Genomic DNA, 25,994 nt, shown 5'->3' with positions numbered 1-25,994 from the left:
TTCTGACTCCTAGGCCCATGTTCTATCCACTACATCATGCTGCGTCTTAGATGCTGCTTTCTATAGTAGAGCACCTAATTTAATCAAAGTCCAATATAAGATAAATACGGGCTACACACTCCTTGGGCAGGGTTTTCTACCTTGTTCTCAAGATGATTAGACCCACTCAACACTACTAAAAGAGTAGCTTTACCTTGTTCTCGGCTACTTCTACAGAAACAAAAGTGAAGATGTGTTTTGAACTGGATTGCCTTGGTAACCAGAGGCAGGCCTGCAGCTGAAACGGTTGGCAGAGGAGGGAAGAGGGGAAATGTAGGACCTTGACCGACCATTACGCTTCCACACCATCAACGGTATTTATTGAGTGCTTATTCTGTGCAGGGCACTGTACTAAGTGCTTGGGAGAGCTGGTTAGACACAGCCTCTGCCCGCAATGAGTTTACATTCTCGGGAGGGCGGGAGGGACACAGGACGGTACATGTATTGACCACGTATTGAGCATGTCTGGAGAGCAGCAGCACGATGTAGCGCACTGGCCATTGATCCATTACCTTCCGTCAGGATCATGGATCATTTTCTATCTTAAGGCAGGAGAAGCAGTGTGGCCTAGTGGCTAGTGACCCAGGGCCTGGCAGTCAGAAGTACCTGGGTTCTAATCCTGGTTCTGCCACCTGTCTGCTGTGTGACCTTGGGTACATCACTTCACTTCTCTGGGCCTCAATTACCTCATTTGTAAAATGAGGATTAAGAATGTGAGCCCCATGTGGGAGATGGACTGTATCCAACTTTGTGTTTACCCCAGCACTTAGTACGATGCCTGGCACATAATAATAATAATAATTACGGTATTTGTTAAGCGCTATGTGCCAGGCACTGTACTAAGCGCTGGGGTGTATACAAGTAAACTGGGTTGGACACAGGCCCTGTCCCACGTGGGGCTCACAGTCTCAATCCCCATTATACAGATGAGGTAACTGAGGCATGGAGAAGTGAAGTGACTTGCCCAAGGTCACACAGCAGACAAGTGGTGGAGCCGGGATTGGAACCCATGACCTTCTGACTCCCAGGCATGTGCTCTATCCATTACGCCATGCTGCTTCTCCAAATACCGCATAATAGGGCTTAACAAATACCCTTAAATAAAAGATTCCTTCAAAGTACAAAGTAGCACTCTTCCTTTATCTTCACGTCCCACCTCCAGTAATTTACCCAGAATTTAGTGAGGTGCTGTTAATCATGACTTTCTTAAACTAGCTGTGAAGCAGAGTGGCCTACTGGCAACAGTCCAGGCCTGGGAGTCAGAGGTCGCGGGTTCTAATCCCGACTCTGCCACACATCTGCTGTGTGACCTTGGGCAAGTCACTTTCATTCATTCAGTCAATCGTATTTGAGTGCTTACTGTGTGCAGAGCACTGTACTAAGCGCTTGGGAAGTACAAGTCGGCAACATATAGAGACGGTCCCTACCCAACAGCGGGCTCACAGTCTAGAAGGGGGAGACAGACAACAAAACATATTAACAAAATAAAATAAATAGAATAAATATGTACAAGTAAAATAAATAGAGTAATAAATATGTACAAACATATATACAGGTGCTGTGGGGAGGGGAAGGAGGTAAGGGGGGGATGGGGAGGGGGAGGAGGGGAGAGAAAGGAGGGGGCTCAGTCTGGGAAGGCCTCCTGGAGGAGGTGAGCTCTCAGTAGGGCTTTGAAGGGAGGGAGGAAGAGAGCTAGCTTGGGAGCTACCGAGGGAGGGCATTCCAGGCCAGGGGGAGGACTTCTCTGTGCCTCAGTTCCCTCATCTGTAAAATGGGGATTGAGACTGTGAGCCCCACGTGAGACAGGGACCATGTCCAATAATAATAATAATAATAATGGCATTTATTAAGTGCTTACTATGCACAAAGCACTGTTCTAAGTGCTGGGGAGGTAACAAGGTGATCAGGTTGTCCCACGGGGGGCTCACAATCTTAATCCCCATTTTACAGATGAGGTAACTGAGGCCCAGAGAAGTTAAGTGACTTGCCCAAAGTCACACAGCTGACAATTGGCGGAGCCGGGATTTGAACCCATGACCTCTGACTCCAAAGCCCAGGCTCTTTCCATTTAGCCACACTGCTTCCCAATCCGATGTGCTTGTATCCACCCCAGTGCTTAGTACAGTGCCTGGCAAATAGTAAGCGCTTTAACAAATACCACAATTATTATTATCTTTGGACTACATCTTTTAGCTTTAAAGACACTTGGAAAACCACTTCTTTTTAAACCACATTAGCAACATCTAAGCTGTGCATCACTACCCCTAGGTTAGTTTCAGCTCCCAGGGTCAGGAGTCAGAGTTGTGATAAGGGGAAAGACAAGCACACTCAATTTACATCAGAAAGAAATAAACTCCCATTTCAATGACTCTCTGGGGATCCTTGCTTTGTGTTGGGTGATAACACAGTTTACTGAAAGAGGCTCATTTCAGGAAAGCTCATAGATCTACTTTTTGAATTAATCTTAAAAATGATTAGTGTGTTACCCCAGAGAACTCTTAATTATTTGAAGACCCATCACTTAGTTTGTTCAATTCTCCGCAGCTATAACTTCCCAGTATCGGCATTAAGGTGCCAGAGCTTCTATTAACAGCCTGTAATAATAGATCTTTTCATTTCCAATTAAATAAACCCTTTCCTAGTCTTCCATCACCAGCAGACAGTAAGCTCCTTATGGGTAGGGATCATGCCTACCAGCTCTGTTGGATTGTCCTTTCCTATGCGCTTAGCATAGTGCTCTGCACAAAGTAAGTGCTCAGTAAATGTAAGCTCACTGTGGGCAGGGATCATGTCTACCAATACTGCTGTATTGCATTCTCCCAAGCATTTAGTACAGTGCTCTGCACACAGTACATGCTCACTACATGTAAGCTCATTGTGGACAAGGATCATGTCTACCAACTCTGTTGGACTGTCCTTTCCCAAGCACTTAGTACAGCGCTCTGCACACAGCAAGCACTCAATAAATACTACTGACTGATGATTTTCAAACGAATTTTCATCCCAATCCTCTTTGCCTTACCTCATTTGTCAAAGCAATAACTTTTCTGTCTTTAATTCCTCATCTCAGAGTTTTTTCTTAAAAGTGAGGCCTTGCCACTACCGATGACCTTCCACCTCCCCCTCCCCTAAGAAAATTTGGTCCGGGGGCCTGTGGCTGTGGCTTTGGCCCCTGGTTCCGATTTTTTCACCTGGCCCTCTTGGCAAGCCTGACCAAAGCACCCTCACCCCCGTCACCCCACAACTTCCGTAGCCAGCGATAAATGTGGCCACAGTTCCGGCCAAAGATCCAGCACTACACCACACTGCTTCAAGTTGTGGTTTACTCTGATTTCTCTGTGTAAGAGTAGCCCCCCCGCCCCCACCCCAGTGAGAATGAAACCCAAAAGTACGTGTCTTAGGAGGCTTGGTGACTTCGATTTGCCAAATCTGCCCATTAATTGCTGTTTCTTTTTTCAGGATAAAAATACTCTCTAGCAATAAGCATGGGAAGAATAGTTGGCAGTATCTTATTACAAAACCTTTAGCTGTTTAAGTAATGGTTTCCTTAAAAAAAAAGACACTCTCCATTTTCATAGGATTCTTTTTTAAATAATTTTTACATCCCAGGTAGTCGAAACACAGTTATCTGCCAGTCCAAGACATAATCACTGATAGGGGTGAAAAATTTCAGTTATTTGAAGGGCATGATCAAATCTTTTTCTGAAAGGAAACTGGCACTGGTGGTTTCTTTTAGATTTTTCCACGAATCAAAAACTAAGGTATTATGAGTCATTTGGTGTTCTCAACCCAAGAGTTTTCACGTTGGTTTCTGCTTGGTCCCAATTCTACCTGTAGCTGGTTAACGTAGGCAAAGAGTGCACATGTCAGTCTGAATGGGTTGCTTCCCTGCCCTCATAACTGTTCACTATACCATGCCCCAGTGGGAATCGAGTGCCAAGGATAAGAGGCGGTGAGTGGGACAAGCCACTAGCACTAAAATCAGTTCCTGTGCTCAGGCTATCTGTCCTCAAACTCCAAGACTGAGGCTCAGGAAGGTTTGTTAGAAAGAGACCAGGGACCCTCCTACTCTAGTTGACAGAACCGGTTTTTATTCATTCGCTCATTCACTCTATTGTATTTGCTGAGCACTTAATGTGTGCAGAGCACTGTCCTCAGAGTAATCTACGAGGAAGCCATTCACTCATTCAATCGGATTTACTGAGTGCCTACTGTGTGCAAAGAACTGTACTTGGGAGAGTGCAATATAACAACAGACACAATCCTGCCCACAATGAGCTCACAGCCTAGAAGGGGAGACACACACTAATATAAATAGTAAATAAATATATAAATTACAGGAATTGTGACTACAAACCCTTTTTGTATGGCACGCTCCCGAGCACTTAGTACAGTGTTCTGCATACGGTAAGCACTCAATGCATACGATTGATTGATCAACTTAAGTTGTTGCAGTAGATTTAGGTGTGGTAAAAGGAAACTATTTCTGGCATTACAGGGGTGAAAACTTGGGAATCTCCTTCAAGTTCTTTCAAAGTAGTTGAGTCTTAGGAATTTGTTCGGATTGGTTTTGAACGATGAAACCCTGCCTGGTGACAGGGGTAAGCTAGATCAATCAATTGTATTTATTGGGCACTTACCATGTGCAGAACACTGAACTAAGCACATGGGACAGTACAAAACAATATACCAGACACATTCCCCGTCCACAACGAGCTTACAATATAGATGGACGGTTTCAATCAATCGTATTTATTGAATGTTTACTATGTGAAGAGCACTGTACTAAGTGCTTGGGAGAGTAGATGTAAATTGTCAGCTGTATGATTTTGGGCAAGTCACTTCTCTTCTCTGTGCCTCAGATACCTCATCTGTAAAATGGAGATTAAGACTGTGAGCCCCCGTGGGACACCCTGATCACCTTGTATCCCTCCAGCGCTTAGAACAGTGCTTCGCACATAGTAAGAGCTTAATAAATGCCATCATTAATATAACAGACACAATGAGCCTAGAGGGGGAGACAGACAGTAACAGAAATTGTGGTTAAATATATGTGCTGAGGGACTGAGGTGTGTGGTGAATAAAGGGAGCAAATCAGAGCGACACAGAAGGAAGTGGGAGAAGAGGAAATGAGGGTTTAGTCAGGGAAGGCCTCAGAGATGTGCCTTCAGTAAGGCTTTGAAGGTGCGGAGAATAATTGGCTGTTGGATATGAGGACAGGGCGTTTGAGGCCAAAAGCAGGATGGGGGCGAGAAGTTGGAGGCGAGATAGAGGAGATTAAGCCATGGTGATGAGGTTGGCATTACAGGACCAGAGTGTGCAGATTGGGATATAGCAGGAGAGCAGCAAGGTGACGTGGAAGGCGGCAAGGTGATTGAGTGCTTTACAACCGATGGTAAGGAGATTCTGTTTCATATGGCAGTTGATGGGCAACCACTTGAGGAGAAACATGGACTGAACATTTTTATAGAAAAATAATCCGGGCAGCAGAGTGAAGCATGGACTGGAGTAGGCATCTATAAATCATATACAGCAAAGGGTTTATTTATACTGTCTCCCCCCTCAGTGTGGGCAGGGGCTGTGTCTGCCAACTATTGTATTGTACTCTCCCAAGCTCTTAATACCATGTTCTGCACATAGTAAGCGTGCAATAAATACCACTGATGATGATCAGGTTTCAGATGAAATGTCTCAAGGGCCTTTGTGATAATAATAATGACAGTATTTGTTAAGCGCTTACTATGCGCAAAGCACTGTTCTAAGCGGTGGACATCTGTGGAAGGTCCCTATCCCCCAGCCACAGAGTTAGACCTTCAGCCCTCTGTGCGACAGGGACAGGGTACGACCTGATTAACTTGTATCTACTCCAGTGCTTCATACAGCGCTTGGCACATAGTAAGTGCTTAATAAATGCCATTATTATTATTATTATTAAGTGCATACTATGTGCAAAGTACCGTTCTAAGCGCTGGGGAGGTTATAAGGTGATCAGGTTGTCCCACGGGGGGCTCAGTCTTAATCCCCATTTTACAGATGAGGTAACTGAGGCCCAGAGAAGTTAAGTGACTTGCCCAAAGCCACAGCTGACAACTGGTGGAGCTGGGATTTGAACCCCTGACCTCTGACTCCAAAGCCTGTGCTCTTTCCACTGAGCCACGCTGTCTCTATACCATCATCATAATAAGGGAGTTGGACTTTGGGGTTAAGGCCTGGACATTTCTGAGGCATTTGACTTGCTCCCTTTATTCATTCCCCACTCCAAGCCCCCCAGCACTCACATACATACCTGTAATTTATTTATATTAATTTTTGTCTTCCCCTCTAGACTGTAAGCTCATTGTGGACAGGGAATGTGTCTGCTTATTGTTATATTGTACTCTTCCATGCACTTAGCATAGTGCTCTGCAAACAGTAAGCATTCAATACATAGGCTCGAATGACTGAATGGGGAGAGACAGGAGGCAGGGAGGTCAGCAAGGAGACTGATACAGTAATCAAGGCGGGATGATAGTTATAATAATAATAATAATAATAATAATAATGGCATCTGTTAAGCATTTACGGGGTGCCAAGCACTAGGATAAGTGCTTGGATTAATGTGGTACCAGTCTGGATGGAGAGGAAAGGATAGATTTTAGCTATGTTGTGAAGATTGAACCCACAAGATTTAGTGATGGATTGAGTATGTGGGTTGAATAAGGGACACACTTCTCTGATCAGATCAATTTCCTGCAGCCCTTGTGCCACTTGAAGCCCCTGCTGATGTGACATTACTGCCCCCTGAAAGTGTGCAGTGCTTAGCACAGTGGTCTGCACACAGTAAGTGTTCAATAAATACAACAGTGAATGAAGCAACCGGGCACATTCGGGCCCCTGAGCAACACTGATTTGACGGAGAAGCAGCGCCCTCTAGTTGCTAGAGCCTGGGCATCCGAAGGTCCTGGGTTCCAATCCGATCTGTCACGTGTCTGCTGTGTGACCTTGGTCAAATCACTTCACTTCTCTGGGCCTCATCACCTCATCAGTTAAACGGGGATTACAACTGTGAGCCCCACATGGAACACAGGTTATGTCCAATCTGATCAGCTTGTATCACCTTAGCGTTTAATACAGTGCCTGGCACATAGTAAGCACTTAAATATTCAATCTTATTTATTGAGCGCTTACTGTGTGCAAAGCACTGTACTAAGGGCTTGGAAAGTACAATTCAGCAACAGAGACAATCCCTGCCCAACAACAGGCTCAGTCTCATTATTAAGCTCAAAAATAATATTTGAAAAGCATCATGTGAGGTAGACAGGAGTAAGTTTATTTTATAAATGGAGAAAATGAAGTACAAGAGAGGCCCAATACTCCAGGCTCAGCAGTAAAGATTGTGAGCCCACTGGGAGACAGGGATTGTCTCTGTACTTCCCAAGTGCTTAGTACAGTGCTCCGCACACAGTTAGCGCTCAATAAATAGGACTGAATGAATAATTGGGTGTGGGGATGACACAGGTCTCATTTTTTTGCCTAATACTCTAGTAGACAGCACCGGTTTTTAGACTGGGAACCCCACGTGGGACAGGGACTGTGTCCAACCTGATTATCATCTATCTACCCCAGCGCTTAGAACAGTGCTTGACACATAGAAGGCACTTAATACCATAATTATTATAATCTGTTCCAGTTGCAAAAGCAACGAACCAACCTCTCCGTCAGATTCCCACCCCACAATTTAATCTATGGTTCCTAAAACTTGAGACTTCCTATTACTAGAGTGACCTATAAATGCCTGTTTGGTCGCAAGCCCTACTAAACTACTGCCATAAAATTCCTACATGATGGCTTTTAAAAAAACTGATGAATCCCTGGGAAGAAAAGCCAGGGAATATAAACGCATGAAACAGTTGGAAAAAAAAAAACCCTCCACAAAATTGTTACCTACAGCCGTTTTTTTCCTCACTGATTTAAAAATGTCGAAGACAGCACTTTTCTAAAACTGTCTAGAAACAACCTGACAGATGAACACAAGTTATATCATGTGAAGCATGAAAAAAAAAATCTGCTCCTTTAAAAATGTGATGGAAATGAAGTATACCGATATGGAGAGCACTCAAGCATTTGCTGCAATTGCAGATTATCCTCCTCCACTAGCAAATCCCCTTGCTAGAAATCTCTCCATATTTTGCTAGTGTAGACCTGGCTTGAGCAATTGCTAGAAGCACTTTATTATTACTCAGCAGAAGAGATCTTATTCCAAGTCCAAACTATGAACAGAGTATAACATTGAAGTTTTTTACAAGGCTTAACTTTTACAAACCAACTGACATGACGAAGTATCATCAAAATGGTGGAAGCAGATGATACTTTCAGTACCAGAAATTAGTTTGGTATATGCACTGGGCAATTTGGTCTCCACTTGCGAAGTGTTCTTGTCATAGCTTTGATTTGCCCCCATGGTACAGATGCTGTGATATTAAATGATTTAAGCAGATTGGGAGCTGGGAATGCGTGCCCACTGAGAAGCAGCGAGGCTCAGTGAAAAGAGCCCAGGCTTGGGAGTCAGAGGTCATGGGTTCTAATCCCAGCACCGCCACTTATCAGCTGTGTGACTTTGGGCAAATCACTTAACTTCTCTGTGCCTCAGTTACCTCATCTGGAAAATGGGGATTAAGACTGGAGCCCCATGTGGGACAACCTGATTACCTTAAACCTACCCAGCGCTTAGAACAGTGCTTGGCTCATAGTAAGCGCTTAACAAATACCAAAATTACTATTATTATTATTATTACTGTACTCTCTCAAGTGTATATAGTGAGCGCTCGATAAATACCATCGAAGATGACCTGCTAGAGAATCCTGCTCCCTTCTATACTTTTACTGTAAAATAGTGAGAAGTAGCGTGACCTAGCCGAGATAGCACGGACTTGGAAGCTGGAGGGGAAGGGGATTCTAACCCAGGCTCTGCCACTTACCTGCTCGTGACCTTCAGTGAATCACTTTGATTCTCTGTGCCTCAGTTCCCTCATCTGCAAAATGGGGATTCAATACTTGTTCTCCCTCTTACACTGTGAGCCCCGAGTGGGACCTCTAGACTGAGAGCGGTGTGGCTTAGTGGAAAGATCATGGGCTTGGGAGTCAGAGGACATGGGTTCTAATCCCTGCTCCGCCACAGTGTGGCTCAGTGGAAAGAGCCTGGGCTTGGGAGTCAGAGGTCATGGGTTCAAATCCCGGCTCCACCACTTGTCAGCTGTGTGACTTTGGCCAAGTCACTTCACTGCTCTGTGCCTCAGTTACCTCATCTGTAAAATGGGGATTAAGACTGTAAGCCCCATGTGGGACGACGTGATTACCTTGTATTCCCTCCCCCCCGCCCCCCCAGCACTTAGAACAGTGCTTGGCACATAGCACTTAACAAATGCCATCATTATTATTATTATTGTCTGCTGTGGCCTTGGGTAGGCCACTTAACTTTTCTGTGCCTCAGTTACCTCATCTATAAAATGGATATTAAGACTGTGAACCCCACTTGGGACAACCTGATTACCTTCTATTTACCCCAATGCTTAGAAAAGTGCTTGGCACATAGTAAGTGCTTAACAAATACCATAATTATTATTGTGGGCTGGGAACGTGTCTACCAACTCTGTTGCACTGAATTCTGCCAAACGCTTAGTACAGTGCTCTGCACCCAGTAAGCACTCAAGAAATATGATTAATTTGTATCTGCCCCAGTGATTAGGATAGTGATTGGCATATAGTAAGTGCTAGCAAATAACACAATAACTATTAAACACAATAGACAATTTTATTCATTTGGAATGGCCCTTTCATTCCATTCGGAATGGCTAACTCAGAGAAGCAGTGTGGCTCAGTGGAAAGAGCACGGGCTTTGGAGTCGGAGGTCATGGGCTCAAATCCCGGCTCCACCAATTGTCAGTTGTGTAACTGGGCAAATCACTTAACTTCTCTGTGCCTCAGTTACCTCATCTGTAACATGGGGATTCAGACTGTGAGCCCCCCGTGGGACAACCTGATCACCTTGTAACCTCCCCAGCACTTAAAACAGTGCTTTGCACATAGTAAGTGCTTAATAAATGCCATCATTATTACTATTATTTTGGAAGCATTTCAAAACTGGTCAGTACATCTTGGCACCTATCCGGGGCTGCTGTTCTCCTTTCACACTGTAGTCTTCAACATGATAGGAGAGTCAGTAAGTTAGAAAGAATGCACATTTTAGAATACCAAAGACTGAATGTGTTTAATGAAATCTCTCTGCTCCATAAATGATTCCCCAAACAATGAATACGTGAGGCAAGTAAGGTTTTAGGGTTTGCTGTTCACAAGTCACTGAAAATTATTTCTACTCTTTAAAAATTTTAGTTCCTTTGGGACCCACCAGTAGACAGAAAATTACTACATGTTCAATGGATTTGTTTGTGGTAAGCTTTCTAATATAGATACATTCTTAGTCACTGCATCATTAGAAAACAACAGACAGAAACAAAGCTAGTTTCAAAGTTTCAGAGGTATTTTTGTATTAAAAAATACTATTCAAAGGGATTACTACAGACTAGACAATTAATTGGTTTTTAAGCTTAAATTACTTTTACTTACTCTTAGAAGACAAGTCAGTTTATTGTTAAAGGTGCCCCCCACCCAGCCCCCACCCATGAACCCTCCACATTTTTGCCTAGGAAAAACAGCAGACAACTAAACTCAGTAGTGTTCAAACAGCGGGTAAAAGGGGTTGAATCTCAGGTTTAATTCTGCACCTTCCTGCTTGTCAGAATTAAAACATTATTTCATTCTTTATGTTCCATTTGTTGCTTTGTATTTTATCACAGAATAAGAACCGATTGAAGTAAATGCCTCTTTGATACTAATGCCGTGCGAGGCTTACCAATTGGAATGGTTTAAAACTGTTAAAACATTAGGTAATGCTTTATAACCAATTTGCCCAGCGTTCTCTCCCTAGTATGGCATGCTTGTTTACATATATGTTCTGTATTGTTTTATTTCCCCATCTCTTCGGACTGCTTCCTCCCCCCAAAGGAAGAATTTCTTCCCACAGAATGAAGTTAACATGTTGGAAAGTTAAAATGGTTTCACATGTATAGAGCTGTTTTTACAAGTCCATCTACAGCTAGAACAATCCTGAATATAGAAGCAATGGCAAAGTGGAAAGCAGGTTACAAGTGAAAACTGTAGCAAGATTCAGAAAAAAAGCTTAACTCTTAAAAAGTTAGGGCTAATGGACCAACTTCCCGAAGAAACACCAAGGGTACGGCATTGTACTTGCCGCTAAGGAACTTTAAAACACACAGCTCTTTGACATTCACTTGAAGACAACTCTCCCAACCTAAATCTATGAGTCACAGATAAAACTACAAGATAAACTTGTCATCCGAGGTACTGACTGTTTAGCTTGTTAATGCTTCTTTCGACATGGAACTAGCAGGACAGAAAGAATATGGGAAACCAGACCAACCTCAATTTGCTGTGGGTAGAGTGGTTGATACTAACTTGTCTGCACATCCAGCTATTTAAAAGTATCAAAAGGGCAGTTATGAGGTATTGCTTTTGCAGGGGTGGGAGTGGGGGGGAGGTCTCCTCTTCTATGACTGGCCCTGATGGGATTGTGGACGGAAGCAGTGTGGTCTAATGGGTAGAGCCGGGGTCTGGGATTCTAATCCCAGCTCCGCCACTTGTTTGCTGTGTGACCTTGGGCAAGACACTTCACTTCTCTGTACCTCAGTTACCCCATCTGTGAAATGAGGATTAAGACTGTGAGACTCATGTGGGACAAGGACTGTGTTCAACATACAGCTTGTAGCTACCCCAGCGCTTAGTACAGTTCCTGGAACGGAATAAGCACTTATAACAAATACCGTAATGATTATTATTAATAAATACCATTTAAAAAAACCCTTCGGGGATAATGTACTGAACTCTCCCAATCCAAGGTATTTATTGAATGTACAATACAACCGGAGTTGGAAGACCACGTTCCCTGTCCACAGTAAGCTCTTGATACATTCATTCATTCAATCGTATTTATTGAGTGCTTACTGTGTGCAGAGCACTGTACTAAGCGTTTGGAAAGTACAATTTGGCAACAGAGACAGTACCTACCCAGCAACGGGCTCACAGTCTAGAAGGGGGAGACAGACAACAAAACAAGTAGACATTGATAGTGGTATTGATAAATACCACTGATTGATTGACCAATGCAGTTCTTGCCAATAAGGTACCTAATCACATTTACCAACGAATGGAAAACTCCACTGTAGAACCAGAGTAGCTGTGGAGGCACAGGGTGGGGAAAGGACGTGATTGACACATTCCCAACTGCCGCGGAGATGGGTCACCGGTCACGGAAGGAAGATGTGGCAGGAGGTTCTTAAAATCTGCAAGGGAAAGTGGGTGTGGGGCGGACACACACACACACCACACACACAAACACACACACAAGAGATTCCTCTGCCTGGGGAAATCGGGGGATGGTGATGGAGGAAGAATGCACCTTCAATTCCTCCTGTTGGGATAAGAGTGAGGCTAAACGAAGGGGAGCAGAGTTCTTCATTTTGGAAGTGGAAGGGATAAGATGGGGAAAAGGCAAGGGGCTGGGGAAGAAATCAAATCATGGGATTACTGATAGCTTACTGTGTGCAGAGCACTGTACTAAGCGCTTGGGAGAGTATGAGGAAAAGGCAAGGGGCTGAGGAGATCAATCCATGGTATTTATTGAGCACCTACTCTGTGCAGAGCACTGTACTAAGCACTTGGGAGAGTTTAGGGAAAAGGCAAGGGGCTGGGGAGGAGATCAACTCATTTTCTGGGTGCTTACTGTGTGCAGACCACTGCACTAAGCGCTTGGGAGAGTATGGGCAAAAGGCACAGGGCGGGGGAAATCAATCCACTGTACTGATTGAGCGCTTGTGTGTAGAGCACTGTACTAAGCGCCTGGGAGAGTCCAATTCATTCAATCGTATTTACTTAGCAGTTACTGTGTGCAGAGCACTGTATTAAGCGCTTGGGAAGTACAAGTTGGCAACATATAGAGACGGCCCCTACCCAACAACGGGCTCATAGTCTAGACCAGAGTTGGTAGCCAAGTTCCCTGCCCACAACGACCTTGCATTCATTCATTCATTCAATCGTATTTATTGAGTGCTTGCTGTGTGCAGAACACTGTACTACGCGCTTGGGGAGTACAAGTTGGCAACATATAGAGACGGTCCCTACCCAACAGCGGGCTCACAGTCTAGAAGAGGGAGACAGACAACAAAACATATTAACAAAATAAAACAGAATAAATATATACAAGTAAACTAAATAAGTAGAGTAATAAATATGTATAAACATATATACATATAAGATGACAGACATTAAAATAGGGGAAGGGGCGAGAAAGTCCCCCCCCCCCCCCAAAAAAAAGAAGTGGGGACCATCCGGCCCCACCTCGGTGTAACGCGGGCTCCTCCGGGCCGCACCCCTCTTATAGCGCGGACCCCGTCTGCGCAGCCCTGGAAAGAGAAGGGGGAGGAAGGGAGGGAGGGAGAGAGAGCGCTAATGGAGAAGTAGCGTGGCTCAGTGGAAAGAGCGGCTCAGTGGAAAGAGCCCGGGCTTTGGAGTCTGAGGTCATGGGTTCAAATCATTCATTCAATCGTCTTTATTTAGCGCTTACTGTGTGCACAGCACTGTACTAAGCGCTTGGGAAGTACAAGCTGGCAACATATAGAGACCAACAGCGGGCTCACAGTCTAGAAGGGGGTGACAGACAACAAACATATTGACAAAATAAAATAAATAGAATAAATATGTACAAATAAAATAGAGTAATAAATACGTACAAATATATATAACATATATATACAGGTCCCGCCTCCGCCAACTGTCAGTTAGGTGATTTGGGGCGAGTCACTTCACTTTTCCAGCGCTTGGAAGGGTGATTTGCACATAGTAAGCGCTTAACAAATGCCATGATTATTACTGCCCCTCATCATCATCATCATCATCATCATCATCAATCGTATTTATTGAGCGCTTACTATGTGCAGAGCACTGTACTAAGCGCTTGGGAAGTACAAATTGGCAACATATAGAGACAGTCCCTACCCAACAGTGGACTCATAGTCTAAAAGGGGGAGACGGAGAACAAAACCAAACATACTAACAAAATAAAATAAATAGAATAGATATGTACAAGTAAAATAGAGTAATAAATATGTACAAGCATATATACATATATACAGGTGCTGTGGGGAAGGGAAGGAGGTAAGATGGGGGGGATGGAGAGGGGGACGAGGGGGAGTCATCATCAATCGTATTTATTGAGCGCTTACTATGTGCAGAACACTGTACTAAGCGCTTGGGAAGTGCAAACTGGCAACATCATCAATCGTATTTATTGAGCGCTTACTATGTGCAGAGCACTGTACTAAGCGCTTGGGAAGTACAAATTGGCAACATACAGAGACAGTCCCTACCCAACAGTGGGCTCACAGTCTAAAAGGAGGAGACAGAGAACAAGACCAAACATACTAACAAAATAAATAGGATAGATATGTACAAGTAAAATAGAGTAATAAATATGTACAAACATATATACATATATACAGGTGCTGTGGGGAAGGGAAGGAGGTAAGATGGGGGGATGGAGAGGGGGGCGAGGGGGAGTCATCATCAATCGTATTTATTGAGCGCTTACTATGTGCACAGCACTGTACTAAGCGCTTGGGAAGTACAAACAGGCAACATATAGAGACAGTCCCTACCCAACAGTGGGCTCACAGTCTAAAAGGGGGATGTACCGCTTCCCCTGAGCGCTCCCTCCCCCGGCTATAATGCGCCCCGCCTCAACCCCCGTCCGTCCCTCTATAACGCGGCCCCCCGAGGAACGCACCTGCGGCCCCGCCCCCGGGAATACCGCCGTGGTGGCGGCGGCCAGTCATGGCGGACAGACGGGCGGGCGAACGTGTAACACTCAGTAGGCGCCGTCCCCCAGCACCCCCTCTACGGCTCCGCGGCCTCCGCGGAATATAAGGGGACCGCTAGGGCCCCGGCCCCGCCCCGCCCGCGCTCCCATTGGGCCCCGCCCGGCGGCGCGGCACGCCCATTGGCCGGCGCCCCCGCCGCTCGGGCGCGGGGCCGGGGGCCGGGACCCGCCTCCGCACCCAGCAGGGTAGTGTGCGCCGCGGGAGCTGGGGGCTCCACAGCCGAGCCGACCTGGTTGCGCCTTCAAAGTCCTGAGACGCGCTGCCGCGGGGTCGGGGGCTGAGCCATTGAGTCGAGGCCTAGCGGGAGCACTTCGGCGAGGAGGAAGCGAGACATGGAAATGAAGAGACGGATTCATTTAGAGCTGCGGAACAGGACGCCCTCTGATGTGAGTATTTGGCCAAAAAAAAAAAAAAATCTTCCACTTTTAGTGGGGGGATTGTGGAAGATTTTTCTTTTGGGGGGAAGGGGTTGGGAGGTGTGAAGGAGGCCAGCTACGGATTATTTGCAAGGTGGGGAGGTCTCCAGTGGCCATGAATGCTCTCACTGCTGCTGCCCTTGATATGTGACTACCTGTGTGTATTCACATATATATACATAAGTGTGTATATCTATGTGTGTGTACACCCCATTGGAAGCACGCGTTAGGGCCTGGGAGAACCAAAAAAAATAAATAAATAACACCGATCCAGCTTTTGCTCCGGGGACTGCCTAGCTGGGGATAAGCCGGGGGAGAGCTGCCTGCTGAATTTATCAACAGCAACAACAAAAAAAATCCGCCCCCCCCCAACATACAATAAGTTTTGTGCTCAGCGAATCCGGTTGAGTTCCTGATATATGGGTTAGGAACCCCCCGGGGAAGAGAAGGTGGGAGGAGAGAGGATGCAGCCGAGTTGGGAAGGGTTTGAGTTTAAAGTGCGTCTTCGTTTCTTTGCAGTGATCAGGCAACAGACGGGGGAGCCATATTTGTAACTTTGTAGTGCTCATGAACGCGCCCTTTCTCTCCCTCTCTCTCCTTCCTCCTCCTCCTCCTCTCTTTCCCCTCCTCTGCCCCCTCTTCGCTCACCAGGGTGTCTTTTTAAGTAGGAGAAAAATGGGGTTTTCATCTGTAAGGACCATTTCTGCCCTCCACACCCAAGCGAGGTTCCGAGACTCAGAAAAGCAAAAGGCGCTTCCCCCCACATTTCCCTTCCTAGCCCCCCCCCCCCCCCCAATCGAGGTGAGGGTGTTGGGGGTGTCGTCCACCCCATCCCTCCTACCCTTTGAACACCTCCTCGTCTCCTCCGGGCCGGATCGTGGGCCTTCGCCGTTCAACGTGCGGCCGAAGGGGCGACAACAAGAAACTTTGGTAGGACGAAAATAGTCGGTGGCCGGCCGGGCAACCAGGCGGGCGGCCAGGGTGGCGATGTCCAAAATCATGCGGACCCCAGACAAAACATTGATCATCGGGGGTGATCACTGCTTCCTTTCTCCCTTCCTCCCTTCCCTTCTTCCCTTCCTCGGCCTGGCTTTTATGGATTGGGCCGCGGCCGTGACCCCGGGAGAGAAAACTTAACAGAATGGCACACAAACACGCGCTCAAGGAGAGGGGAAGGTGAGGGGGGGCAATGGTGCTCTTTTAAACGCCGGGATGGGCATTTATTTGGGGTGGGGGGGTATGCAGTTAGTAGACTCCTCCCCCCCCCCCGGACTGTAAGGTTGTTGGGCAGCGAACGTGTCCATGAACCCCTAATTGGACTCCCCCAGGCGCTTAGTACAGTGTTCTAAACCCAGGAAGCGCTGAGTAAATACCACTGATTGGAGGTGCTCTCTCCTGGGTGTCGTTTTGAAGCAGGGCGTGTTGAGAAGTTTGTGGACGGTACAGCCGCCCTTTTCTACTCCCCCCTCCACCCCTTATACACAAACACACAACCACATCTTCTCCTCCACCTCGTCCACTCCTCTTGGGAGATCCTCTCCCCTCCAACCCTGGCTGGACTTTGGAAACCAGGATGTCTTGTACACCTTCTCTCGTAATAGCGCAGTTGTGTGGGTTTGTGACTGTTTTGTTGGGTTGTTTTTTTTAAATAACAATCATGATGGTAATTGTTAAGCGCTTCCTCTGTGCCAAACACTGTGCTTGGCGTGTGTTAGGTTCTTCCGGCAGTTGGGCGGTGTGTTCCATGATGTCATGGGCCGGGCCCCGGGTTGGAGGGGCGCCCCGCTTGGACCTTCCTGGGTCCCCCCGCCCTCCCCAAATGGTCGGGGGGCGGTTGGTGTTGGCTCCGGGTGAGGGTGGGAGTGGGCAGGAGGAGGAGGAAGAATTATTCTGAGCTGGGAGGAGCCCTCCTCCCTGGGTCCCTTCCCGTCCCTTCCGTGGCTGGCAGCGGGCCAGGCCTTTCGGTGGAACCCCCCCCCCCATTCCAACTTTACTTAAAAGCCGGGGGTCTGCGTGCTGGGGAGGGGGCTCAAGGCGGGGGGCGGACAAAGGGAGGGCGGGAGGGGTTGAGAGGGGGGCGGTTGGTTGGTTGGTGGGGGTTTCTCCCGCCCGCCCCCTTCCCTCCTTCCATAAGGCCGGCCGCCGAGCCCCCGGCGCCTCCCCACCCGCGGGGTCGGAGGGTTCGTCCCGTTTGGAGGGGAGGGGGCGCCGGGACCTGGGGAATAAGGGACAATGAGTGGGGGGAAAATAGGGAGGGGGCTGCCGGGGGGGAGGGGATCGCGGTTGCAGGCCGGGCCGGTCCCTCCCCGGCAGCGCTGGGCTGGGCAGGGCTGAGCTGGACTGGGCTACTCACCTCCTGCCCCTTGTGTCCCCTCGGTCCCCGGCGCCGGGAAGCCGAGCAAGGCCCAGCAGCCATTTTTTCGGTGGGCTGCTCCCCCAGGCCCCGACCCCGGTCCGGCCCGGGCGAAGGGCGAAGGGCGGGCGGCCCAAGCAGGCCGGGGGTCCCGCCAGGGGAGGGAGAAGGCTCCGCCCGTCCGCCTGCCCCGCCCTGCCTTTTCTCCCCCTTCGACGAAGACCCCGGAAAACCCGCCTTTCTCCTGGGGGCCCACGGGGGGGGGGAGGGGGAGAGAGAGAGAGAGAGAGTGTGTGTGTGTGTGTGTGTGTGTGTGTACGTGTGTGTGTACCGGGTGTGGGTGCCTGCGTGTGCGTGTGGACCCGGGGAACGGCGGAGGTTGGAGCTGCCATTTTGTCAGTGTGGCCGTTGTCACCGGGAAGGGGGAGGGGGCGGGGACACACACACACACCCTGAGGGGACCGTCCCCCCACCGGAGGCCGAGAGCCCAGGGCGGGGGCGGGATGGAAGGACGGACGGACGGACGTGAAAAGCTGCCGCCATTGCCAAACCCGCCGCCGCCGCCCCCCGACCCTTTTCCCGGTGGGAGAGGAAAGGAGAGGGGAGGGGACGGGGCGGTGCCCGGACCTTTAAATGGCAGGTTGGCGTTTCCCGCCTTCCGCGCCCCACTTGGAACCGGCCCCGGCCTCCGCCCTGCCCCTCAGACCCCCCCGACCCTTTGAAAACCCACTCCACTTTAAAAAGAAAACACACTTCGGCCGAAACCATCTCCCTTTTTTTTTTTAAAAAAACAACACTTTCGCCGAAACGTTCTGGCCCCCCCACTCTGTTTTTTTTAAAGAAAGATGTTTTTCTCGTAGTCTAATGGAAAAAGAAAACACACTTTCAACGATCTGGGTTCTTGTTTTCTTTTTTGAAGAAAGGTCTTTTTCTCGTGATTGGGTTTAAAGAGAAACACTTCCGCCGAAACGATCGGGAGGGAGATTTTTGTTTTTAAAAAGGGTTTAAAAAAAAACAGAAAAAAGGTGTTTCTCCCAATGCCCCCGACTTTTTGGGTGGCCTCTAAGATGCCCGCGGCCGCTTCCAGAGGGAGAGAATGTGCCTTACTTGGGGTGGGCATTCTGTCAGCTTGTCATGGATTTGTGTGTATATATACCATACGTATGTATCTATATCAATCTACAATTTATTTATATTAAAACCTGCGTCCCTCTAGACTGTGAGCTCATTGTGGGCAGGGAAACTGTCCTATTGACCTCCCCCAAGCGCTTAGTACAGTGCCTCGCACACCTCAAACCCCCAATAAATACGATTGGTTGAATGAATGAATGAATGAATTAGCAGAACGCCTCTGCGTTTTAAGACAGAGCCACCGCCTCTTACCCATTTTTTCTGTCCCTTTGGGGCGGTCGGTATTCTCAGAATTGAAGGGTCAAGAGCTTTAGACCAAATCACCCTATCACGATCGAGGTTTCCTCCCGCCTAGGGTACAAGGCAAACATTTTTCTGTCACTTTTTCAAACGTCAGCGTTGTCTGGGGGCAAAGAATTTCTGGATTCCCAGGCTCGGGTCATCAAAAATCCAAGTGTCCGAAATGTTTGGGGTTCCCAGCATTTGGTTGTGTAAATAAAGTGTTCCCCACATAAAGCAGCTCCTCTCTTGGAGATAGGTGTGTGTGTGGCTCAGTGGAAAGAGCACGGGCTTTGGAGTCAGGTCATGGGTTCAAATCCTAACTCCTCCAACTGTCAGCTGTGTGACTTTGGGCAAGTCACTTAACTTCTGTGCCTCAGTTACCTCATCTATAAAATGGGGATTAAAACTGTGAGCACCCCGTGGGGACAACCTGATCACCTCATAACTCCCCAGTGCTTAGAACAGTGCTTTGCACATAGTAAGTGCTTAACAAGTACCATCATTATTATTACCATTAATAAAGTCGTGTGAGTGGTGGAGGGTTTTGGTAATAGTAATAATCGCTGAGTGATTATTGTATGCCAAGCACATAATGAAGCATCATGGCCTGGTGGAGGGAGCACAGGCCTAGGAGTCAGAGGACCTGCATTCTAATTCCTGTTCCATCACTTGGCTGCTGGGTGACCTTGGGCAAGTCACTTAATTTCTGGGCCTCAGTTACCTCATCTGTAAAATGGGGATTCAGACTGAGCCCTTAGTACAGTAGAGTAGTCTTTAGCATAGAGTTTGATTTAAAAGTATTTGTTAAGCACTCAGTATGTGCCAAGTGCTGGGGTGGAGACAAGATAGTCAGGTTGGACAAAGTCCCCATCCCACACTAAATAGGAGGGAGTAGGATTTAATCCATATTTTACAGATGAGGTAATTGCGGCCCAGAGAAGTGAAGTGGCTTGCCCAAGGTCACACAGTAGACAGCAGGTGGAGCAGGGGTTAGAAGAAAAGGTCTTCTGATTCCCACGCCTGTACTCTTTCCACTAGGCCAGGAGTGGAGAGGGGATAATCTGGAGAAGCAGCAAGGCCTAGTGGATCGAGCCCGAGCCTGGGAGTCAGCTGGACCTGGGTTCTAATCCCAGCTCTACCACCTGTCTACTGGGTGACCTGGGGTGACTCACTGAATTTCTCTGGGCCTCAGGTCCCTGATCTGTAAACTGAGGATGAAGACTGAACCCCAGGCGGGACAGGGACGGTGTCCAACCTAGAGAAGCAGTGTGGCGTAGTAGATAGAGCACGGGCCTGGGAGTAAGAAGGCCATTCTGAGTTCTAATCCGGGCTCTACCACGTGTCTGCCGTGTGACCCTGGGCAAGGCACTTCACTTCTGGGCCTCATTTATTCATTCAATTGTATCTATTAATTGGGAAGCAGCGTGGCTCAGTGGAAAGAGCCCAGGCTTTGGAGTCAGAGGTCATGGGTTCAAATCCCAAGTGCCACTTGTCAGCTGTGTGACTTCGGGCAAGTCACTTTGTGCCTCAGTTACCTCATCTGTAAAATGGGGATGAAGACTGTGAGCCCCCCGTGGGACAACCTGATCACCGTGTAACCTCTCCAGCGCTTAGAACAGTGCTTTGCACATAGTAAGTGTTTAATAAATTCCATTATTATTATTATTATTATGTGCTTGCTGTGTGCAGAACACTGTACTAAGTACTTGGAAAATACAATTCAGCAACAAATAGAGACAATCCCTGCCCACAGCGGGCTCATAGAAGCCTCAGTTACCTCATCTGTAAAAAAAATGGGGATTAAGAGTGTGAGCCCAATGTGAGCCTGGGACTGTGTCCAACCTGGTTAATGTACACCTACTTCAGTGCTTGGCACAGAGTAAGTGCTTAACAAGTACCGTAATTATTATTATTATCATCACCCCAGCGCTTGATACACTGGCTGGCACCTAGAGATTAACAAATACCATTAAAAAAAAAAAGAGTGACAGTCTAGGTTTCAAAGGGTAACAAGTTGGAGCCTGGTTTACTGGAGCATCATCATCAATCGTATTTATTGAGCGCTTACTATGTGCACAGCACTGTACTAAGCGCTTGGGAATTACAAACAGGCAACATATAGAGACAGTCCCTACCCAACAGTGGGCTCACAGTCTAAAAGGGGGATGTAGCGCTTCCCCTGAGCGCTCCCTCCCCCGGCTATAATGCGCCCCGCCTCAACCCCCCATCTGTCCCTCTATAACGCGGCCCCCCGAGGAACGCACCTGCGGCCCCGCCCCCGGGAATACCGCCGGAGCAGAGAACACCCTCTGTATTGGCCAAGGTGGGGTCACACCTCCAAGAGCAGGGTGACTTATTAGGTTAAGATGCTGATCCATGCGGGCTTTTCCATCTTGAAAGTCAAAGCCACCCGAAGGTCGCAGTAACAAACCCGATCAGGCAGCGGCCGATGCTTTAGGTAGCGCCTCTTCTATTTCTCTATAGTTTGTGTGGATCGGGAGAAAAACGAAACGGCAGTTTGCTTGTGTCCACTGCAATGCAATGATACTGAGCAGTGGCAGCATGAGACCAGAGTAGCAGTGTGACCTAGTTCGTCCATTCAGTCATATTAATTGAGTGCTTACTGTGTGCAGAGCAGTGTACTAAGTGCTTGGAAGAGTACAGTACAACAATAAATGCACACGTTCCTGGCCCACGACGAGCTTAGTTGGAGAGGGCACGGGCCTGGAAGTCAGAGGACACTTGTTTGCTGTGTGACCTTAGGCAAGTCACTTTGCTTCTCTGGGCCTCATCTGTAGAATGGGGATTAAGGCTGTGAGCCCCATGTGGGACAGGGACTGTGTCCAAACCGATTTGCTTGAATCGTGTGAGAGGTGGAGGATTTTGGTAATAAGAGTAATAATTGTACTTGTTAAAGCGATTGTTGCATGCCAAGTGCATAGAGAAGCGGTGTGGCCTAGTGGATAGAGCACAGGCCTGAGAGTCAGAGGATCTGGATTCTAATGCTGCTCCACCACTTGGCTGCTCTGTGACCTTGGGAAAGTCACCTAATTTCTGGGCCTCAGTTACCTCAATAGTAAAATGGGGATTAAGACTGAGCTCTCAGTAGGGTACTTAGCACGGTGTTTTATTTAAATGCATTTGGTAAGGACTTACTGTGTGCTAAGTGCTGGGGTGGAGACAAGATAAGCAGGTTGAGAAAGGTAGTAGGACCGCTTTTGAGAATTCCTTAAAATCAACACAAGCCTGGGAGTCAGACCACCTGGATTCTAATCCTGGCTCCACCACTTGCCTGCGGTGTGACCTTGGACAAGTCAGTTAACTTCTCTAAGCTTTCCTTCCCTCATCTATAAAAATGGAATCAGTACCTGTTCTTCTTACATAGACAGGGAACAGGAAATTGCTCCATCCTGATCTTCAGTCTACCTAGGAGCTCCGTACAGTGCTTGGCATAAAATTAGCACTTAACAAATATTATTATTAGTCACCTCTCTGCTAGCCTAGTTCAAGCCCTATCTGAAGGCCAGGGTTTGGATAAAAATCCTCAAGGCTCCTACCAATGCAAGAGGTCTTTGATTTTACAAGGAAATGCAGATGGGGGAAGGCCATTTCACAGCACCTGTATACAGATTTGTACAGATTTATTACTCTATTTTACTTGTACAGATTTACTATTCTATTTTTGTTAATGATGTGCATTTAGCTTTTCCTATTTGTTCCAACGACTTGACACCTGTCCACGTCTTTTGTTTTGTTGTCTGTCTCCCCCTTCTAGACTGAACCTGTTGTTGGGCAGGGACCGTCTCTATATGTTGCCAACTTGTACTTCCCAAGCGCTTAATACAGTGCTCTGCACATAGTAAGCGCTTAATAAATACGATTGAATGAATTTCCCTTCTGTAAAATGGGGATTAAGACTGTGAGCCCCACGTGGGACAACCCGATTACCTTGTATCCCCCCAGCGCTTAGACCAGTGCTTTGCACATAGTAAGCGCTTAACAAATACCATCATTATTATTTCCGTACTGATACTGCTCTTTTTTTAAGGCATTTGTTAAGCATTTACTATGTAGCAGGCACTGTACTAAGCACTGGGGTAGATACAAGGTATCAGGTTGGACACAATCCATGTCCCGTATGGAGCTCACAGTCTAAGCAGGAAGGATAAGAGGTTTTGACTCCCCATTTCCCCATTTTTCAGGCACCAAGAAATGACTTGTCCAGGATCACGCAGCAAGCAACTGGCAGAGTCATGATTAGAACCCAGGTCCTCTGACTCCCAAGACTGTGCCCTTTTTACTAGACCATCTGGTTCTCAGTGATTTCTTTCTTGCCTCCCCCACCCCTCATTACTATGGAGAATTGGCTGATTCCTGAGACCCAGCTATAACCCCGAGGGAAAGGTCAGAGAGGACTTGTCCAGAGAGTCCCCTTTTTCTGGAGTTGGAGTAGCGTTTAGAATAGTGCTTGGCACATAGTAAGCACTTAACAAATACCATTATTTTTTTTCCTTTCTCCAAGGAAACAAACAAGCCAAAGGCTCTTAAAGAAATGGGAGGTACTGTGTATGACCTTATTAACTCTTATCTACTCCAGCACTTAGTACAGTGCTTGATACATAATAAACTCATAATAGATACCATAATTTTAATAATGATTCTGTGAACAAGTTGCAAAATGGGCAGGTTTGCGTTTCATTTCCGTTGCCCACTTTCTGAGGAGGGGGCCGATTCATAGTATAACTGCTAGAGGAGAAGCAGTGTGGTTTAATTAAGGATAGAACAGGGGCCTGGAAGGCAGAAGGACCTGGGTTCTAATCCTGACTCCGCCACCTGTCTGCTGTGTGACCCTGGGCACAGTACTTCACTTCTCTGGGTCTGTTTACCTCATCTGTAAAGTGGGGATTAAGACTGAGCCCCATATGGAATATGGACTGTGTCCAACCTGAGTAACTTGTAGCTACTCCAGTGCTTAGTACAGTGCCTCATACATAGTAAGCACTTAACAAATATCTTTTTAAAAAAAAGCCCTGGGTAGGGGGACGGGAGTGGTGAGGGGGAGAAGCCAAGGGATTGGGTAATCAGCCTCTGTAAGCAAAAGAAAAAAAACCCAAACATTTGTGGACACAATCAACTTCTCAGAGTTCATTTCCTACCGGTTTTCATAATATGTAACAATTCTCCTTTGAAAGAGTATGTATTAATGTGCAGCTGGTTTTGAGTTTTAAATCTTGTAATCCCAGATTTTGAATCCACATAAACGACATCAAAGTAAAATAAAAACCTTTAAGGCCGCCGATAATCCCTTACTGAAATGGCAAAGGAAAACAGGCTTTGCCTCCTTCTTAGTCTCCCTTTCCTGGTTTTACATCTCTCCCATCCAGTTTTTTTAAAGGGACAGAGGGATGAGAATGTAACCTGCGCTCTCACAGGTGTATCGAAGGAAAGATTTTCAGAGATGGACCATGCCATCCTAATTGTAGCATAACACCTTGGTTTACCTTGCACATTACCTCTCGAGAGCTTACGTTATGGTGTGAGGTACCTTGGCCTCCACCTTCCTCTGGAGCAAGTGTGGGCAAGCATCATTATCCCCATTTTACAGTTAGAAAAACCGAGGGCCAGTGGCTAGAATGCAGATCGACCCACTTGCAGTTTGATAGTCTGTTCACTAGATTGAGCTGATCCCATTGGGTTTGGAGGTTTGCACCCCAATTAGTAGTACAGATGGGGGAGGTCTCCCCATTGCCCTGACCTTGGACAAGTCACTTCACTTCTCCGGGCCCAAGTTACTACAGCTGTAAAGTGTACATTGAGACTGTGAGCCCCATGTGGGACAGGGAATGTGTCCAAACCGATTTGCTTGTCTCCTCCCCAGCGCTTAGTACAGTGCCTGGCACATAGTAAGCGCTTAACAAATACCATAATTATTATTATTCTTCATCCACTCTGCTAGGTTATAGACCCTGAAGCCCTTGTTTGCATTCCCGAGACTGACATCTGGAATGTGTGGGGCGGGGGCTCCCTGTTTATCCACTCTGCTAGTTTATAGACCCTAATAATAATGGTACTAATAACTGTGGTACTCGTTAAACATTCATTCATTCAGTCATGTTAATTAAGTGCTAACTGTGTGCAGAGCACAGTACTAAGCGCTTGGAATGTACAATTCAGCAACAGAGACAGTCCCTGCCCACTGTGGACTCACAGTATAAAGGCAGGGGAGATAGACATCAAAACAAATGAACAGGCATCAATAGCATTAGTATAAATAAATAGAATTAGAGCTACATATAAACATCAGAACAAGTAAGACAGGCATTAATATAAATAAATAGAATTATAGATATGTACATATACACACAAGCATTTACTATGTGCCAGACATGTTACAAGCAATAGGGTTGGACACAGTCCCTGTCCAACACGGGCTCACAGTCTCAATCCCCATTTTACAGATGAGGTAACTGAGGCACAGAGAAGTGGAGTGACATGCCCAAGGTCACACATCAGACAAATGATGGAGCTAGGATTAGAACCCATGACCTCTTGACTCCCAGGTCCCTGCTCTTTCCAGTACGATATTCTGTATGCTTGCCTTCCTGAGATGGATATTTGGGGGGCGGGAGGCAGGGGGGAGGATATTTGGGGGGTGGCACCAGTCTTGGTGCCCCCTGGCTAACATTATGCCCCTGTCCCAAGTGGACTACACTTGAATCTCTGACCTTTGAGCATTCCCCTCCCCACAGCACCTGTATATATGTTTGTACAGATTTATTACTCTAT

The 25,994-nt window shown here is 47.1% G+C and overlaps 2 protein-coding genes across 2 annotated transcripts in view; one reads left to right on the top strand and one right to left on the bottom strand.

Annotated features, from left to right (window-relative positions):
- Window positions 1–15,011, bottom strand: part of LOC119945771 (sperm equatorial segment protein 1-like) — a 68,755-nt gene extending 53,744 nt beyond the window's left edge. Inside the window, exon 1 of the mRNA XM_038766943.1 lies at window positions 14,933–15,011. The gene's annotated coding sequence lies outside the window, so the exon portion shown is untranslated. The remainder of the gene's footprint in view (window positions 1–14,932) is intronic.
- A 218-nt stretch (window positions 15,012–15,229) lies between these two features.
- The window catches only part of ANP32A (acidic nuclear phosphoprotein 32 family member A), a 37,171-nt gene continuing 26,406 nt past the window's right edge, over window positions 15,230–25,994 (top strand). Inside the window, exon 1 of the mRNA XM_038766944.1 lies at window positions 15,230–15,412. Within this exon, the coding sequence (XP_038622872.1) occupies window positions 15,359–15,412 (54 nt within the window). The 5' untranslated portion in view covers window positions 15,230–15,358. The remainder of the gene's footprint in view (window positions 15,413–25,994) is intronic.

Source organism: Tachyglossus aculeatus, chromosome 26 (genome assembly GCF_015852505.1).
Source record: "Tachyglossus aculeatus isolate mTacAcu1 chromosome 26, mTacAcu1.pri, whole genome shotgun sequence".
NCBI classification, from domain to species: domain Eukaryota; kingdom Metazoa; phylum Chordata; class Mammalia; order Monotremata; family Tachyglossidae; genus Tachyglossus; species Tachyglossus aculeatus.
This window is presented reverse-complemented; position numbering and strand designations above follow the sequence as displayed.